This window comes from Panulirus ornatus, chromosome 33 (genome assembly GCF_036320965.1).
Source record: "Panulirus ornatus isolate Po-2019 chromosome 33, ASM3632096v1, whole genome shotgun sequence".
Classification (NCBI taxonomy): domain Eukaryota; kingdom Metazoa; phylum Arthropoda; class Malacostraca; order Decapoda; family Palinuridae; genus Panulirus; species Panulirus ornatus.
This window is the reverse complement of record NC_092256.1, coordinates 4,989,389-5,007,080: the sequence shown is the minus strand read 5'-3', so window position 1 is coordinate 5,007,080 and position 17,692 is coordinate 4,989,389. Positions and strand designations below refer to the sequence as shown.

At 43.5% G+C, this 17,692-nt stretch overlaps 1 protein-coding gene across 1 annotated transcript in view; it reads right to left on the bottom strand.

The window, feature by feature from the left end:
- Window positions 1-460: 460 nt before the first annotated feature.
- LOC139759678 (katanin p60 ATPase-containing subunit A-like 2) overlaps window positions 461-17,692 on the bottom strand; it is a 259,014-nt gene continuing 241,782 nt past the window's right edge. Inside the window, exons 13-16 of the mRNA XM_071682079.1 lie at window positions 15,156-15,327; window positions 13,334-13,433; window positions 5,498-5,677; window positions 461-1,452 (exon numbers count right to left, since the gene is read on the bottom strand). Of these exons, the coding sequence (XP_071538180.1) occupies window positions 5,538-5,677; window positions 13,334-13,433; window positions 15,156-15,327 (412 nt within the window). The 3' untranslated portion in view covers window positions 461-1,452; window positions 5,498-5,537. The remainder of the gene's footprint in view (window positions 1,453-5,497; window positions 5,678-13,333; window positions 13,434-15,155; window positions 15,328-17,692) is intronic.

Below are 17,692 nucleotides of genomic sequence, written 5' to 3'. Positions count from 1 at the left end.
ATAGGGGAGAAAGAATACTTCCCACGTATTCCCTGCGTGTCGTAAAAGCCGACTAAGAGGGAAGGGAGCAGGGCCTGGAAATCTTCCCCTCTCATTTTTTGTTTTTATTTTCCAAAGGGAGGAACAGAGAAGGGGGCCGGGTGAGGATGTGTCCTCTGAGGCCCAGTCCTCCGTTCTTAACGCTACCTCGCTGAGGCGGGAAATGGCGAATAGTATGAAATATATATATATATATATATATATATATATATATATATATATATATATATATATATATATATATATATATATATATATATATATATATATGTGTGTGTGTGTGTGTGTGTGTGTGTGTGTGTGTGTGTGTGTAGTTAAACATGGACTGCTGTTCTGATTGTGTTCCCTCTCTTATACTTTTGCATTCATAAGTCCCTTCACTTTGCCCTGTATTGTAATAATTAAATGAAAAAGAAAAAAATCTCTTACACTCTTTATTCAGCATTAGGCAAATTCTTTGTTATTTAAGTTCCGACAAAATCAAACTCAACATAACATGATGCTGATTAAAATCAGATATTTTGTTGGAACATACCCAAGCTGAGTGTTGGATACAAACCTTCCAGTTATCAAAAAAGACATATTTGCGTAGGCGATTTCTTGCTTTATACTGAAGAGAGAACTGCTGTGCATATCTCACGTCATCACACTTCTGTTTCACGTTCTAGCCACATAGTCTCCCTATAGATCAAAGCGCTGTCTTCTCTCTTTGGGATCGCTTGATATTTCAAGTACACATAAAATTCTGCACACCAGAAAATGATTGACAGCATGATGGTAGTGTTTTACTGACATTCTGGCTGATAAACATCAATATCTGATGATGTATCGATTTATATAAAATTACTATGATTTTATGCACTATTCTCATTATCAAGGAGAACATTATTAGCCGGCTGAAGATGACCAACGGGTCACTGCTGATGTAGACTCTTGCTGACTATCCAGCATAGTAAATGTAATTTCAACACCACCTGACAAGTGCAAAGGGAGATGCATTTCACGTCTAAATAAGTACCGTCCCACACAGGGTTTAGAAGTTACTGATAACTTTTCTCGATTCCCTTTCCATTTGTGAAGACTATACTCTATATCACTAAGGCCAAGGATCCGAAAGGAATCCTGCATTCTACAGCTATCAATATACTTCAGTGTATTTTCCATCTCGTGGGAAAACAAATTCTTGGTCGGTTCGCGGTAAAATCTGTGTATACAAAAAAGCAAGATGGCTTAAGGACAGAGTGCTTCCGTCTACCAGTATCTGAGTCTAAGCAAACTTGCTTCAGAGCCTTCCAACCAAGGGCCATCTTGACACACGTCCCTCCGTGTAAGCTAATGGAAGCATATTTATTTACCCTAGTCTTCTCTTGGGTCTTGAACCACCATGAAAACTGTAACGTGGTTGCTCGTACTCTGAAAGAAATGAAGATTATCAGACCCATATCAGATGTTTCATACTCAGTCTATAACACTGCAAGCTATACTCGTCAAAGAAAAAACATTTGGTCGAGGTATTATGGCTAGGTTTATGAGTTGTTTAGAACCTTCAGTAAATTGGAGCCTCTGGTGTGCACATCATGTATCTCACTTTTAAACATCTCACTACCATCACAAATATCCTCAGATTTCTTCTGATACCTTACAGCAGACTCAAAATCACCTCCAAGATATTCTACAGTGTTCCTGACACTTTCTACGATCAGTCTGACTCCTTCCTCCCATGAAACTTTCATAATGTCATTCTTTTTATGTTCAAGGCTCCGGTTACGGACAGAAGTGCACATCAAGACCGGACCTTAACTGAAATATATAGAGAAATATGAAACGGAAAAAGAAAAGATAAGAGAAAGTATTTACGAATTTCTAAGAAAAATGCAAAACCTGTCTTTTGAAATGTGTCCGGTCATAATTATTGGGAAAGACATGAGAAGATAGAGAATTCCAAAGCTTCGACGTGCAAGAAAAGAAGCAGGTATCAAAACGGCCCACCCTTGAGTTGCTGATGGCCACACAATAACCATGTGACGCAGCAGCTTGCCGAATATTGCGTGGTCTAGCTAGTGGTGTGGGTGCATAAACAGCCAGCTCTCGGGAGCAAAAACCAAAGTAATTACTATAGAAGAAGAAAAGAGAACCAACATTGCGGCGTAGGGCAAGGGGGTCAAGTTTGGAAGTTAGCCTGGGACAGTTTATATGGCGGACCCATTTCGACTCTGTCAAGTAAGGATGTACAGCTAGACTCACGCAAATGTGAGAGCAGCAGTCCACACAAGGACGAATCAATTCCTTGTATAAACGGAGAAACTAGGTAAGTCTTAGAGGCAGACTTACCTATTCCTGTAGTGTGGGGTTTCCAAGAAAGAGTAGATGTTACATTAATACCAAGTATGTTCATTGAGTCAAGAGGTGGAATTACAGAACCGTCAAAGGAGAGACGAGAGGTGTGAGGAGTTTTCGAGAGAGAGATGGGTATAAACTGGATCTTGGAGGCATTAAACTTAACCATATTTTGTGTAACCCACTGAGATATCCTGCCTAAGCCTGAGTTTATTGAGGAAGGTGTGTCAAGACGAGATCCAGATCGAGTGAGAAAAGAGGAAGCAGAATTAAAGGATTTGGATGAATGCAATGTTGATTCGTCAGCGTATGAGTGCGCTGGATTATTTGTGAAGGAGAGGAAAACGTTGAAAAATAGAAGAAAAGGAGTAGGTAACTGCACAGAACCATGAGGGACACCGATCCATCAACAACCACAGAGATAGACAGGCCAGAGAGGAAGTTAGATATGAAGTAGCGAAGTGAGGGAGGGAAGCTAAAAGAGGGGAGCTTAGAGATGAAACTCCGATGCCACACCCTGTCAAAAGCCTTAGATATGTCAAGAGCAACTACACATGTCTCCCCAAAATCTTTCAGGGATGATGACCAGACATTAGTAAGACAGAAAAAAAGTATCACCAGTGATTCTCGCAGTATGGAGGCCTTACTGGTGATCAGAGAGAAAACTGATTTTCATAGCGTTTAAGGATACGGGAGCTGAGGATGGATTTAAAGATGGTAGATGTCAAAACAACAGGACTATAGTCAGAGGAGTCATAACGGTCACTCTTCTTAGGGTTGGGATGTATCAATGCATACCTCCAAGGAGAAGGGAAAGCTTTGGTTTGTAAACTGAAATGGAACAGACAAGCAAATACAAGTGAAAGTTCAGAGGCACACTTTTTCAATACACGGGTATGGATGCCATCAGGACCGTAAGCCTTGCTTGTGTCCAGAGAAGGAAGTGTTTTTCGGACAGTCCAAAAAAGAGATTGCGGTATGAGTATAAATTAGTAAGAGCAGCATCAGGGGATGAAGGAATGTTAGGGTTGACCATGGCGGAGTTAGAGGAGAAACGGGAGAGATAGCTATAGTACCGTCTGAGCGGAAAAGTGAAGGGAAGTTGTAAGAGATGCCCTTAGCAAAAGACCAGAAACGCCTATCAGTGGATGACGAGCAGAGGTTATTGCACTTCCTTTGAACTAATGAACGCTTCGCCTCACGTATAACGTGCTTTCAGTGATTACGGGCAGTGACAAAAAAGCTGAATGGGAGCCAGAGGAGGGAGAGTTTTCCAAGCTCGATATGCCTGATCCCTTGTCTGAATGGCCTCAGGACAGAAACGGTTGAATCATGAACTGGGTGAAGAAGTCGTCTTGAAGGAGCAGGGGATAAATGCTTTCATTCCCGCAAGAATAACCTCTGTTATGCGTTTGGCGGAGACAGAAGCATCACCATATAAGAGAGAGTAATTTGCCCAAGGAAAGTTAGAAAAGAAGATAGGTATGTTATTCTTATCAGTTTTGTTCAGGTGCCAGCATATACGCTTAGAAGGGGCTGCTGAGACGGGAGATGCCGAAAGAATATATAGATTTATAAGAGTGTGATCAGATGAACCAACTGGGGGCGAGATTGTGTATCTATAGCGGAATGGACTAGAGGTGAAAAACAAATCCAGAATATTAGGAGAGTGGTCACAGTGGTCAGGAATATGGGTAGGGTGGGAGATAATTTGCTCTAAATCATTGAAAATTGAGAACGTGAGGGTATCAATCGCTCCACCATTCGTATAGGAAGAATTCAACCATTACCTATAGTGAACGTCGAAATCCCCGAGGAAGAGGATCTCGGCTTACAGGTGAGAGGATGTCACAGTCTCACGGCAGGTGTTGAGATAATTGAAAGATATAAAATTTGTAGAACTACGAGAGCATAGGCGAAACAGAAGAAAGCTGTGGAACTAGGGAGACAGACCTTGAGCCACAAAACATCAAAGTTTGGAGACTTAAGGTCCTTGAGGCGTGCAACATGTTTGTTGATGTTGAAATAAGTACAAACACTACTTTTGAACAGGAATCATGAGTTGATATTTTAGTTAGATATAAAGGGACTTGTGAAAACATCATTAGACAACTGTATCTTAGACAGAAATAAGATTTTAGGAGAGACACAAGACAGATGGTGGTCAACTCGGAAGTTACCAGAGAGACCATGAATGTTGGTGTAGTGAATAAAAAAGAGGAAGGTTTAACAGAAAGGGAAAGGTCGTGGAACGGGCCGGTACTAATGCTGCCAGAGCTCTCCCTCTCATTGGCAGTAGAATCAGGTAGAAATCCGGAGATTCTTTGCACCCCATGATGCCAGGGACTAGGGGCCTTAGGTTTGACGGACTCTATCATGGTGATACTATAAAGTATTTGAGGGGACAGGAACTGGCAAAAATACTTATGTAAAAAAGTAATGACGATAAGCAAGGTTAGAGTAGGTGTATGGTGCTTGAGAGAAGACGGAAGGACTAGCCCGGTGGTCCCATTGTGTGAGACAGAAAGTAAGACCAGCAATCCTGACATGGAGAGTGTAAGATGGTTCTGGGCACCACTTTAACGCTCCTCTGTCAGGACGGTAGTACCACCCTTGGCGACTGTTGTTAACAACCTACTACGTAATAATGCCTCCAATGCATTACTTGTATTCCTACAATATCCCTATATTCCCCAGCACCTCTCTACCAATCTGAGGAAGTTTCTAGCACAATTAACATCTCCCTTTCCACATTTTTAGTACTAATACCTCCATTTGTAACTCCTGAACGCCCGCCTCCCGGAGTCCCGGTACAGTTCCTTGATCCCCACTGGCCATAGTATCTTCCCTATAGGACACAACAGTACCTCAAGGATTTCCTAATACTCTCAAAATACCATTTGATCCTTCCTATCATCCAATGATATCTAAAACATCCCCTAACACCTCCCTAGTAAGTCCAGCACCTCCCTTACATGTCTAACACCTTTCTGACATGCTCAACACCTCTAACACTTCCTGACATACTCAACATCTCCCTGACATTCCACCACTTCCCTGACGTTTCCAGAAAATTTCCTATCACCTGCGCGACACCTACAGCTACCCGAATCCTGCTTACCATGCCTGGTGCAGCCAGAGTGCCACGGCGGCGTCAAGTCTCAGGCGGAGCCGTATTTAGTGTGCCACTCGAGATACTCCTGGTTGTTGCTCTGTGCAGGTTTGGTCTTCTGCAGCGCTGACTCCACGTCACACATCTTGATGGCGTCCAGCTTCAGCTCTGGCAAGTCCGAATCCTCTACTGTACATGCAAGGTAAATGCCACAAATGATGATAGGGTAAGGTTCAAATGTGATACAAAAAAGGCAAACATATAATAATCAAATGGTGAAAATATGAAAAACTTTAGTAGTTTCCCTAAGATATGACACTGAAGACCGCAGTCTTCTCTTGTCTAAGAGAGTCTCAACCAAACAATAACTTTATCTTCACCTGTCAGACATTTCACACAGTCACCGCACTTGTTCACTGCCTCACTTGTCAGCCATTCTTATCCATCTGATTAATGCTTACCACCTCACCTGTCAGTGTCACATATCTTGCACGTCATCCACCTCGAATATCTCCTTCACCTGTCAGTCCCCACTATCATCAATTACCTCAGCAATGAACCACATCGTTCCTCAAGTCCCGTCAGCCACCATACCTGTCTACTACATCTGACAACCCTCTTGCCTGTCCGTTATCCTGTCAGCCATCTCACCTGTCTACCACATCATCACATTTGGTCAACCAAATCCCTTGTCAGTAACATCGTGTCATATCCTTCCACCGTTGAACCATCTCACCTGTAAACTGCCTCCCCAGTCATTCACATTACCTATGTCTCTAACCTGTTAACTATCTCATCTTTCCTGCCCATAGTTTCCCGTCAATCAATCTCTTCGATTGTCACCACTCCCTTATCTCTCCCTATATCCTCCCTAATATGACTTCCATCCCTGACTTATCTATCCTTCCCAGCACTTTGATTTTCCCTCAAGGTTCTCCTCTCACTCCGTGGGCACATGCATTTAAACCATATATGGACCACTGTGGTGTAAAGATTAGCCTCCCTGACCTTGACGCATTCGCGGGCAGCCCAGGGTCGAGCGTAGAGGTTCGAATCCTAGTTGTGATTTTTGGTCCACAGTCAACTCGGTTATTCGTCTACTCCTGGGGATTGGTCGATGAAATGGGTACCTGGCTCAGGCTCATGCTAGGGTATATATCGAAAGGACGAGAAGGTGGTACGATATATTGTGGCCAGAAATTGCAAAGCGATTAATGAAGACAAGATTTCACCGATGATATACAACAACAATTCGAAAACATGTTTGCTCGTCATGAACAACAATATAGTAAGCAGCTCTGGAAGTTTGAATCGTATCGATGTGGTATATGAGTACCGATGCAATATTGGGGACTGTCAGCCCCGCCACATAAACTACATTGGACATGCAACCTGCACCCTAAGCCGCCGCCTCTCGCTCCTCTCAGAAGGTGGAATCAAACAAAATCATGAACAAAAGCATGGTACGATACTAACGAGGGAGATTATAGTGAATAACACCAAAATCGTTACTAGTTGCAGTGATCAGAGGAGACTACAGTTAGTAGAAGCCATTCACATTAGAAAGAAAACTCCTGTCATCAACATCCAGATAAACATGACCACTGCCATACAGCTCTTTGATGGTCCGCCAACAGGACAAAGACCTAAAGACATCTTAGGTCGGATGGGATACGCTATTGACCCGTTACTGACTATTTAAATACTATGTAATCGAATACCCTTCGTCTCACGTTGGTGAGCAACGGGGGTCTCCAATGGTCAAATCCCATCAGGGGCGACCATAGTCTAGCGGTAGCGCTCCCGCCACTACGCAAGGGTCTCGGGTTCGTTATTAGCTCTTGGAGGTGTGTATGTTCCATGGAAGTGCAAGTTCATATGCACTATATTCGCATTCATATCCCTCCGTGTTGTACAGCTGGGTTCTGTAAAATGCAATCTCCTGGTTGTGTGAACCTGAGGGGATCTGACCAGTGGAGAACCCGTTGCTCACCGACGCGAGACGAAGAGCATTCGATTACATAGGTGAGTAATGTGGCAGTTCAGGGTATAATTGGTGTACATGGGGTATTCAGGGTTGTGAATGGAAATGGCGAAGAGATTGTGGATTTGTGTGCTGAAAAAAGACTTTTAATCGGGAATACCAGGTTTAAAAAGATAGGTATACATAAGTATACGTGTGTGAGTGGGAGAGATGGTCAAAGGGCGTTATTAAATTATGTGTTAATTGATTGGAGTGTAAAAGAGAGACTTTTGGATGTAAATGTGCTGAAATGGGCAGCTGAGGGGATGTCTGATCACTATCTTTTGGAGGCAAAGGTGAAGATTTGTAGAGGTTTTCAAAAACAAAGCGAGAATGTTAGGGAGAAGAGAGTGGTGAGAGGAAGTGAGCTTGGAAAAGGACACTTGTGCGAGGAAGTAGCAGGAGAGATTGCGTGCAGAGTGGCAAAAGGTGAGAGCAAATGACATGATGGGAGTGGATGAGGAATGGAATGTATTTAGGAAAGCTGCGCAAAAGACTGCATACTTGCCCCTCTTTCCAAAACTCTTGCATTCACCTCTCTAAAAACCCCATCCATAAACAAATTAAACAACCATGGAGATATCACGTACCCTTGCCGCAAACCAATATTCAATGAGAACCAGTCACTTTCCTCTCCTCCTACTCGTACACATGCCTTACATCCTCGATAAAAACTTTTCACTGCTTCTAACAACTTGCCTCCCCCACCAAATATTAGTAAAACCTTCCACAGAGCATCTCTATCAACTCTATCATATACCTTCTCCAGATCCATAAATGCTACATACAAATCCATTTGCTTTTCTAAGTATTTCTCACATACATTCTTCAAAGCAAACACCTGATCCACACATCCTCTACCACTTCTGAAACCACACTGCTCTTCCCCAAACTGATGCTCTGTATATGCCTTCACCCTCTCAATCAATACCTTCTCGTATAATTTCCCAGGAATACTCAACAGACTTGTCCCTCTGTGATTTGAGCACTCACTCTTATCCCCTTTGCCTTTGTACAATAGCACTATGCAAGCATTCCGCCAATCCTCAGGCACCTCCCCATGAGTCATACATACATTATATAACCGTACCAACCAGTCAACAATACAGTCAGCCCCTTTTTTAATAAATTCCACTGAAATACTATCCAAACCTGCTGCCTTGCCGGCTTTCATCTTCTGCAAAGATTTTACTACCTCTTCTCTGTTTACCAAATCATTCTCCCTAACCCATTCACTTTGCACACCACCTCGACCAAAACACCCTATATCTGCCACTCTATCATCAAACACATTCAACAAAACTTCAAAATACTCACTCCATCTCCTTCTAACATCACTACTTGTTATCACCTCCCCATTAGCCACCTTCACTGATGTACCCATTTGCTTCCTTGTCTTACGGACTTTATTACCTACTTCCAAAACATCTTTATATTCTGCCAAAAATTTAATGATACTCTCTCACCCCAACCCTCATTTGCCCTCTTTTTCACCTCTTGCATCCTTCTCTTGACCTCCTGCCTCGTTCTTTTATACATCTCTCACTCATTTGCATTATTTCCCTGAAAAAATCGTCCAAATGCCTCTTTCTTCTCTTTCACTAATAATCCTACTTCTTCATCCCACCAATCACTACCTTTTCTAATCTGCCCACCTCCCACGCTTCTCATGCCACAAGCATCTTTTGCGCAAGTCATCACAGCTTCCCTAAATACATCCCATTCCCCCTCCACTCCCCTTACGTCGTTTGTTCTCACCTTTTTCCATTTATCCATGGGGATAGGGGAGAAAGAATACTTCCTACGCATTCCTCACGTGTCGCAGAAGGCGACTAAAGGGGAGGGGAGCGGGGGGCTAGAAACCCTTCCCTCCTTGTATTTTAACTTTCCAAATGGGGAAACAGAAGAAGGAGTCACGTGGGGAGTGCCCATCCTCCTCGAAAGCTCAGATTAGGGTGTCTAAATGTGTGTGGATGTAACCAAGATGAGAAAAAAGGAGAGATACGTAGTATTTTTGAAGAAAGGATATTGGATGTTTGGGCTCTGACTGAAAGGAAGCTCAAGGGTAAAAAGGACGAGTGGTTTGGGAATGTCTTGGGAGTAAAGTGAGGGGTTAGTGAGAGGACAAGAGCAAGGGAAGGAGTAGCACTACTCTTGAAACAGGAGTTGTGGGAGTATGTGATAGAGTGTAAGAAAGTAAACTCTAGATTCATATGGGAAAAAATGAAAGTGGATGGAAAGAGATGGGTGATTATTGGTGCCTATGCACCTGGGCATGAGAAGAAAGATCATAAGAGGCAAGTGCTTTGGGAACAGGTGAGTGAGTGTTTTAGTAGTTTTGATGCACGAGACCGGACTATAGTGATGGGTGATTTGAATGCAAAGGTGAGTAATGTGGAAGTTAAGGGAATAATTGGTGTACATGGTGTGTTCAGTGTTGTAAATGGAAATGGTGAAGAGCTTGTAGATTCATGTGCTGAAAAAGGACTGGTGATTGGGAATACCTGGTTTAAAAAGCGAGATATACATAAGTATACGTATGTAAGTAGGAGAGATGGCCAGAGAGCGTTGTTGGATTACGTGTTAATTGACAGGCGCGCGAAAGAGAGACTTTTGGATGTTAATGTGCTGAGAGGTGCAACTGGAGGGATGTCTGATCATTATCTTGTGGAGGCTAAGGTGAAGATTTGTATGGGTTTTCAGAAAAGAAGAGTGAATGTTGGGGTGAAGAGGGTGGTGAGAGTAAGTGAGCTTGGGAAGGAGACTTGTGTGAGGAAGTACCAGGAGAGACTGAGTACAGAATGGAAAAAGGTGAGAACAATGGAAGTAAGGGGAGTGGGGGAGGAATGGGATGTATTTAGGGAATCAGTGATGGATTGCGCAAAAGATGCTTGTGGCATGAGAAGAGTGGAAGATGGGTTGATTAGAAAGGATAGTGAGTAGTGGGATGAAGAAGTAAGATTATTAGTGAAAGAGAAGAGAGAGGCATTTGGACGATTTTTGAAGGGAAAAAATGCAATTGAGTGGGAGATGTATAAAAGAAAGAGACAGGAGGTCAAGAGAAAGGTGCAAGAGGTGAAAAAGAGGGCAAATGAGAGTTGGGGTGAGAGAGTATCATTAAATTTTAGGGAGAATAAAAAGATGTTCTGGAAGGAGGTAAATAAAGTGCGTAAGACAAGGGAGCAAATGGGAACTTCAGTGAAGGGCGCAAATTTTGGTTTTGGTCGTTTTGTTTTGGTCGAGGTGGTGTGCAAAGTGAGAGGGTTAGGGAAAATGATTTGGTAAACAGAGAAGAGGTAGTAAAAGCTTTGCGGAAGATGAAAGCCGGCAAGGCAGCAGGTTTGGATGGTATTGCAGTGGAATTTATTAAAAAGGGGGTGACTGTATTATTGACTGGTTGGTAAGGTTATTTAATGTATGTATGACTCATGGTGAGGTGCCTGAGGATTGGCGGAATGCGTGCATAGTGCCATTGTACAAAGGCAAAGGGGATAAGAGTGAGTGCTCATATTACAGAGGTATAAGTTTGTTGAGTATTCCTGGTAAATCATATGGGAGGGTATTGATTGAGAGGGTGAAGGCATGTACAGAGCATCAGATTGAGGAAGAGCAGTGTGGTTTCAGAAGTGGTAGATGATGTGTGGAATAGGTGTTTGTTTTGAAGAATGTATGTGAGAAATACTTAGAAAAGGAAATGGATTTGTATGTAGCATTTATGGATCTGGAGAAGGCATATGATAGAGTTGATAGAGATGCTCTGTGGAAGGTATTAAGAATATATGGTGTGGGAGGCAAGTTGTTAGAAGCAGTGAAAAGTTTTTATCGAGGATGTAAGGCATGTATACGTGTAGGAAGAGAGGAAAGTGATTGGTTCTCAGTGAATGTAGGTTTGCGGCAGGGGTATGTGATGTCTCCATGGTTGTTTAATTTGTTTATGGATGGGGTTGTTAGGGAGGTGAATGCAAGAGTTTTGGAAAGAGGGGCAAGTATGAAGTCTGTTGGGGATGAGAGAGCTTGGGAAGTGAGTCAGTTATTGTTCGCTGATGATACAGCGCTGGTGGCTGATTCATGTGAGGAACTGCAGAAGCTGGTGACTGAGTCTGGTAAAGTGTGTGAAAGAAGAAAGTTAAGAGTAAATGTGAATAAGAGCAAGGTTATTAGGTACAGTAGGGTTGAGGGTCAAGTCAATTGGGAGGTAAGTTTGAATGGAGAAAAACTGGAGGAAGTAAAGTGTTTTAGATATCTGGGAGTGGATCTGGCAGCGGATGGAACCATAGAAGCGGAAGTGGATCATAGGGTGGGGGAGGGGGCGAAAATCCTGGGAGCCTTGAAGAATGTGTGGAAGTCGAGAACATTATCTCGGAAAGCAAAAATGGGTATGTTTGAAGGAATAGTGTTTCCAACAATGTTGTATGGTTGCGAGGCGTGGGCTATGGATAGAGTTGTGCGCAGGAGGATGGATGTGCTGGAAATGAGATGTTTGAGGACAATGTGTGGTGTGAGGTGGTTTGATCGAGTAAGTAACGTAAGGGTAAGAGAGAGGTGTGGAAATAAAAAGAGCGTGGTTGAGAGAGCAGAAGAGGGTGTTTTGAAATGGTTTGGTCACATGGAGAGAACGAGTGAGGAAAGATTGACCAAGAGGATATATGTGTCGGAGGTGGAGGGAACTAGGAGAAGTGGGAGACCAAATTGGAGGTGGAAAGATGGAGTGAAAAAGATTTTGTGTGATCGGGGCCTGAACATGCAGGAGGGTGAAAGGAGGGCAAGGAATAGAGTGAATTGGATCGATGTGGTATACCGGGTTTGACGTGCTGTCAGTGGATTGAATCAAGGCATGTGAAGCGTCTGGAGTAAACCATGGAAAGCTGTGTAGGTATATATATTTGCGTGTGTGGACGTATGTATATACATGTGTATGGGGGTGGGTTGGGCCATTTCTTTCGTCTGTTTCCTCGCGCTACCTCGCAAACACGAGAGACAGCGACAAAGCTAAAAAAAAGAAAATATATATATATATATATATATATATATATATATATATATATATATATATATATATATATATATATATATATGTATATATATATATAATTTTATGATTTTGCTTTGTCGCTGTCTCCCGCGTTAGCGAGGTAGCGCAAGGAAACAGACCAAAGAATGGTCCAACCCAACCACATACACATGTATATACATACACGTCCACACACGCAAATATACATACCTATACATCTCAACGTATACATATGTATACACACACAGACATATACATATACACACATGTACATAATTCATACCGTCTGCCTTTATTCATTCCCATCGCCACCCCCGTCACACATGAAATAACCCCCTCCCCCCTCATGTGTGCGATGTAGCGCTAGGAAAAGACAACAAAGTCCCCATTCGTTCACACTCAGTCTCTAGCTGTCATGTAATAATGCACCGAAACCACAGCTCCCTTTCCACATCCAGGCCCCACACAACTTTTCATGGTTTACCCCAGACGCTTCATATGCCCTGGTTCAATCCATTGACAGCACGTCGACCACGGTATACCACATCGTTCCAATTCACTCTATTCCTTGAACGCCTTTCACCCTCCTGCACGTTCAGGCCCCGTTTAGAAGACTGATCAACACTTCAGTTGGCCGTGCCGTCTCAGGTAACATAAAAAGTGAATGATATTCAACGTCTTCAGTTGTTTATATTGACGGTGCTATTTGACATTGCAGTTCTGAAGGCCAAATAATGTAGCAACTAGTCAATATCTCACTTAACTGTTTCTCTTCCTGCCTTCCACTTCCTTTAACTGTCTCATGCCTCACCTGAATGGTCCTCGAGTACATTGAAGATCTTCCTGAGGCAGCCCATGGCGGCCTCGCGACACACCACCTGCAGGTCTGAGCCGCTGTAGCCCTCGGATACCTGTGGAGGGAAGCCAGATGTGTTAAGTCAGCCGGGTACGCTTGCTGGGTTCAGGGAACTCTCGTAATACGGAGCTTGGGGAAATGGTACTTGAGGCATGTGCTTGCGGGAGAAATGTAGCTAGGCTGTGGGTGAGCAGGGTGAAAATGGCCTGTGCTAGGGGAACATGAAGCATGATGAGCCAAGGGCATGAATGACATAGGGGAACCCGGAAGGAGATTAGGAACTCCTGAAGGGAAAGATTAGAGACTGATCGAAGCTGCAACTCCCTGGAAGGGTTTTGAGCAACTCCTGTGGTGGACCCTAGGGGTATGAGGGACCCAAGCGAACATAGTGGGTGCCAGGAGACTCCTATAAGGGAAGGCTATCAGTGCAAAGGATCCAAGAGAATCTGGGGGGCACTGGAGGAGTCTTTAGGGGAATTTAGAGGTTAGTGGTGTGAAAGTACAGATGACACTTAAGAAAATTCTTAAGAAGAAGTAGAGGAGTGCAAAGCTGAAGAATCTGGTGGGTGTTAGTCAAGATCTGCAGTGGAAGATGAGGGGATTTCTGAGTGGGGAGGGCAGAGGGCTCAGGGACCATCCAGGGTAGCCAGGCGGTTGCTGGGAGACCTCTCACTGACCTGTGCTGGCTGTAATGACTTCTCACTGACCTGTGCTGGCTGCAGTAACCTCTCACTGACCTGTCCCTATTGTTGTAACCTCTTCCAGACGTGTACCAGCTGTAGTATTGTCTCACTGACCTGTGCCGGCTTATAGTTACCTCTTACTGACCTGTGTCGGCTGTAGTGACCTCTTAATGACCTGTGCCGGTTGTGATGTCCTCTCAATGACCTGTGCCGGCTGTAGGTACCTATCAGTGACCTGTGCCGGTTGTGGTGACCTTTCACTGGGCTGTGCCGGCTTTAGTAGCCTCTTACTAACGTGTGCCGGTTGTAATGACCTTTCACTGACCTGTGCCGGTTGTGCTTAATTCTAACTGACCTTTGCCGGCTGTAATGACCTATCAGTGACTTGCGCTGGTTGTAATGACCTCTTTCTGACATATACGGGCTGTAGTGGCCTGTCCCTGACCTGTGCTGGTTGTGATGACTTCTCACTGACCTGTGCCGGCTGCAGCGACCTCTCACTGACCTGTGCTGGCTGTAGTGACCTCTTGCTCACCTGTGCTGGTTGTGGTGACCTCCCATTGACCCGTTGTGGTTGTGATAGCCTCTCACTGACCTCTGCAAATTGTGATGACTTCTCACCGACTTGTTCCGGTTGTGATGACCTCTCATTGACCTATGCCGGCTATGGTGCCCCCTTACTGATTTGGGACCGTCTGTGGTGACTTTTCACAGACCCGAACCGGTTGCTGTGACCTCTCACTAACCTGTGCCAGCTGCAGTGACTTCTCACTGACCTGTGCTAGCTTCAGTGACCTCTCACTGACCTGTGCCAGCTGCAGTGACCTCTCACTAGCCTGTGACAGCTGTAGTGACCTCTCACTGACTTGTGCCAGCTGCAGTGACCTCTCACTGATCTGTGCCGGTTGTAGTGACCTCTCACTGACCTGTACCAGCTGCAGTGACCTCTCTCTGACTTAATGCAGTATGTGCCAACTCCAAGTAACTAAGCCAGTGTCGATACTTGTCGTAGCCTACGACACCTCAAGGCACTGGCCTAACATCTCAGGTGATCTTCCAGTGACCTATGCCTACCTTACCGACGCCCTCCTTACCTGGGCCAGCTTCTCATAGTCCAGATGAGTGTCGATGGCATGTCCAGCGTCCTCGAGGTCGGGTATTACCTCCGGCAGGTGGTGTCGGAACATCGCCTCACGGGCCTCCATACCCGGCAGGGGCACCAGGATCCTCTTCTCCAGGCGGCGCAGCATGGCCGGATCCAGCTGCCTGAAGGTGGAGCCCATCATCACAGTGGAGGTGGGGGTGGAGGAGTAATGGTTGGGGGCGATAGAGAGGAGGGGAGATGATGAGGTGGTGAGTGATGGTGTGGTAGGGAGGGTGGTTCAGTTCAGGGGAGGTGGTCGGGTGGTAAGGGTAGTGTGGAGCATTATATGGGGTTGAGAAAAGGTAGGTGGAATGATGGTGTGGAGGGGAGAATAGTGGGGTGAAAGGAAAGATGATGATGGAATAGTGGGGAGATGATGAGGGTGGTAAGAGATGATGATGGGATAATAGGGAGATGGATAGGGTGGTGGGAAATGATGATGGGATAGTGGGGAGATGATGAGGGTGGTGGGAGATGAAGATGGGATAGTAGGGAGATGTATAGGGTGGTGGGAAATAATGATGGGATAGTGGGGAGATGATGAGGGTGGTGGGAGATGAAGATGGGATAGTAGGGAGATGGATAGGGTGGTGGGAAATGATGATGGGATAGTGGGGAGATGATGAGGGGGGTGGGAGATGAAGATGGGATAGTAGGAAGATGGTTAGGGTGGTGCGAAATGATGATGGGATAGTGGGGAGATGATGAGGGGGGTGGGAGATGAAGATGGGATAGTAAGAAGATGGTTAGGGTGGTGGGAAATGATGATGGGATAGTGGGGAGATGATGAGGGGGGTGGGAGATGAAGATGGGATAGTAAGAAGATGGTTAGGGTGGTGGGAAATGATGATGGGATAGTGGGAAGATGATGAGGGGGTGGGTGATGAAGATGGGATAGTAGGAAGATGGTTAGGGTGGTGGGAAATGATGATGGGATAGTGGGGAGATGATGAGGGGGTGGGAGATGAAGATGGGATAGTAAGAAGATGGTTAGGGTGGTGGGAAATGATGATGGGATAGTGGGGAGGTGACGAGGTTGGTGGGTGATGATAGAGTGATGGGGAGGTTGGTGGTGGGTTGGGGAAGGGGGGTAAGGGGGTATGGGAGTGCGGAGGAGAGGAAGGTTGGATGGTGGGGAGATGGGCGTGGTGTTGTTGTGGTAGGGAAGTACTTAATAATAATATTCATGATAATGGTATTAATGATAATTATCATTTTCATCTCATATTCTTTGCCGTTGCCCGCATTAGCGAAGTAGCGCCATGGACAGACGAAGAAAAGACCTCATTCTCTTACATCCATTCGTACCCGTCATATGTAATGTAACGAAACCAGAGCCCCATATCCACAACTAAGCCCAACAAACCTTTCGGCAAATTCCCCAGGCTGCCTCGGATTTATTGGTTCAGTTTATCTATAGCACGTCACTTCCTGTACACCATATTGCTCCAATTCCCTTTTTCCCGTGTATGCCTCTCATCATCTAACATGTTCAGGTTCCGTTCATTCAGTTACAATGATATTTGATAATAATATTGATACTGATGATAATAGTATAAAAAATAATATATTGATAATTCTAATAGTACTAATTACAATAATGATTATGATAATAACAACAATGATGATAATAACAATAATAGCAATAATAATAATGATAATAGTAATAATAATAATAATAATAATAATAATAATAATAATAATAATAATAATAATAATAATAATAACAATAATAATGATGATGATAATAATAATAATAATAATAATAATAATAATAATAATAATAATAATAATAATAATAATAATAACAATAACAATAATAATAAGAAGAATAATAATATCAATAATAACAATAACAAAATAATAATGATAATGATAATAGTAATAATGATGATAATAACCATAATAATAACAATAATGATAATAATAATAACAATAATAATAATGATAATAGTAATAATAATAATAGTAATAATAATAATAATAATAATAATAATAATAATAATAATAATGATAATAATAATAATAATAATAATAATAATAATAATAATAATAATAATGATAATAATAATAATAATAATAATAATAATTATATTAATTGACAGGCGTGCGAAAGAGAGACTTTTGGATGTTAATGTGCTGAGAGGTGCAACTGGAGGGATGTCTGATCATTATCTTGTGGAGGCTAAGGTGAAGATTTGTATGGGTTTTCAGAAAAGAAGAGTGAATGTTGGGGTGAAGAGGGTGGTGAGAGTAAGTGAGCTTGGGAAGGAGACCTGTGTGAGGAAGTACCAGGAGAGACTGAGTACAGAATGGAAAAAGGTGAGAACAATGGAAGTAAGGGGAGTGGGGGAGGAATGGGATGTATTTAGGGAATCAGTCATGGATTGCGCAAAAGATGCTTGTGGCATGAGAAGAATGGGAGGTGGGTTGATTAGAAAGGGTAGTGAGTGGTGGGATGAAGAAGTAAGAGTATTAGTGAAAGAG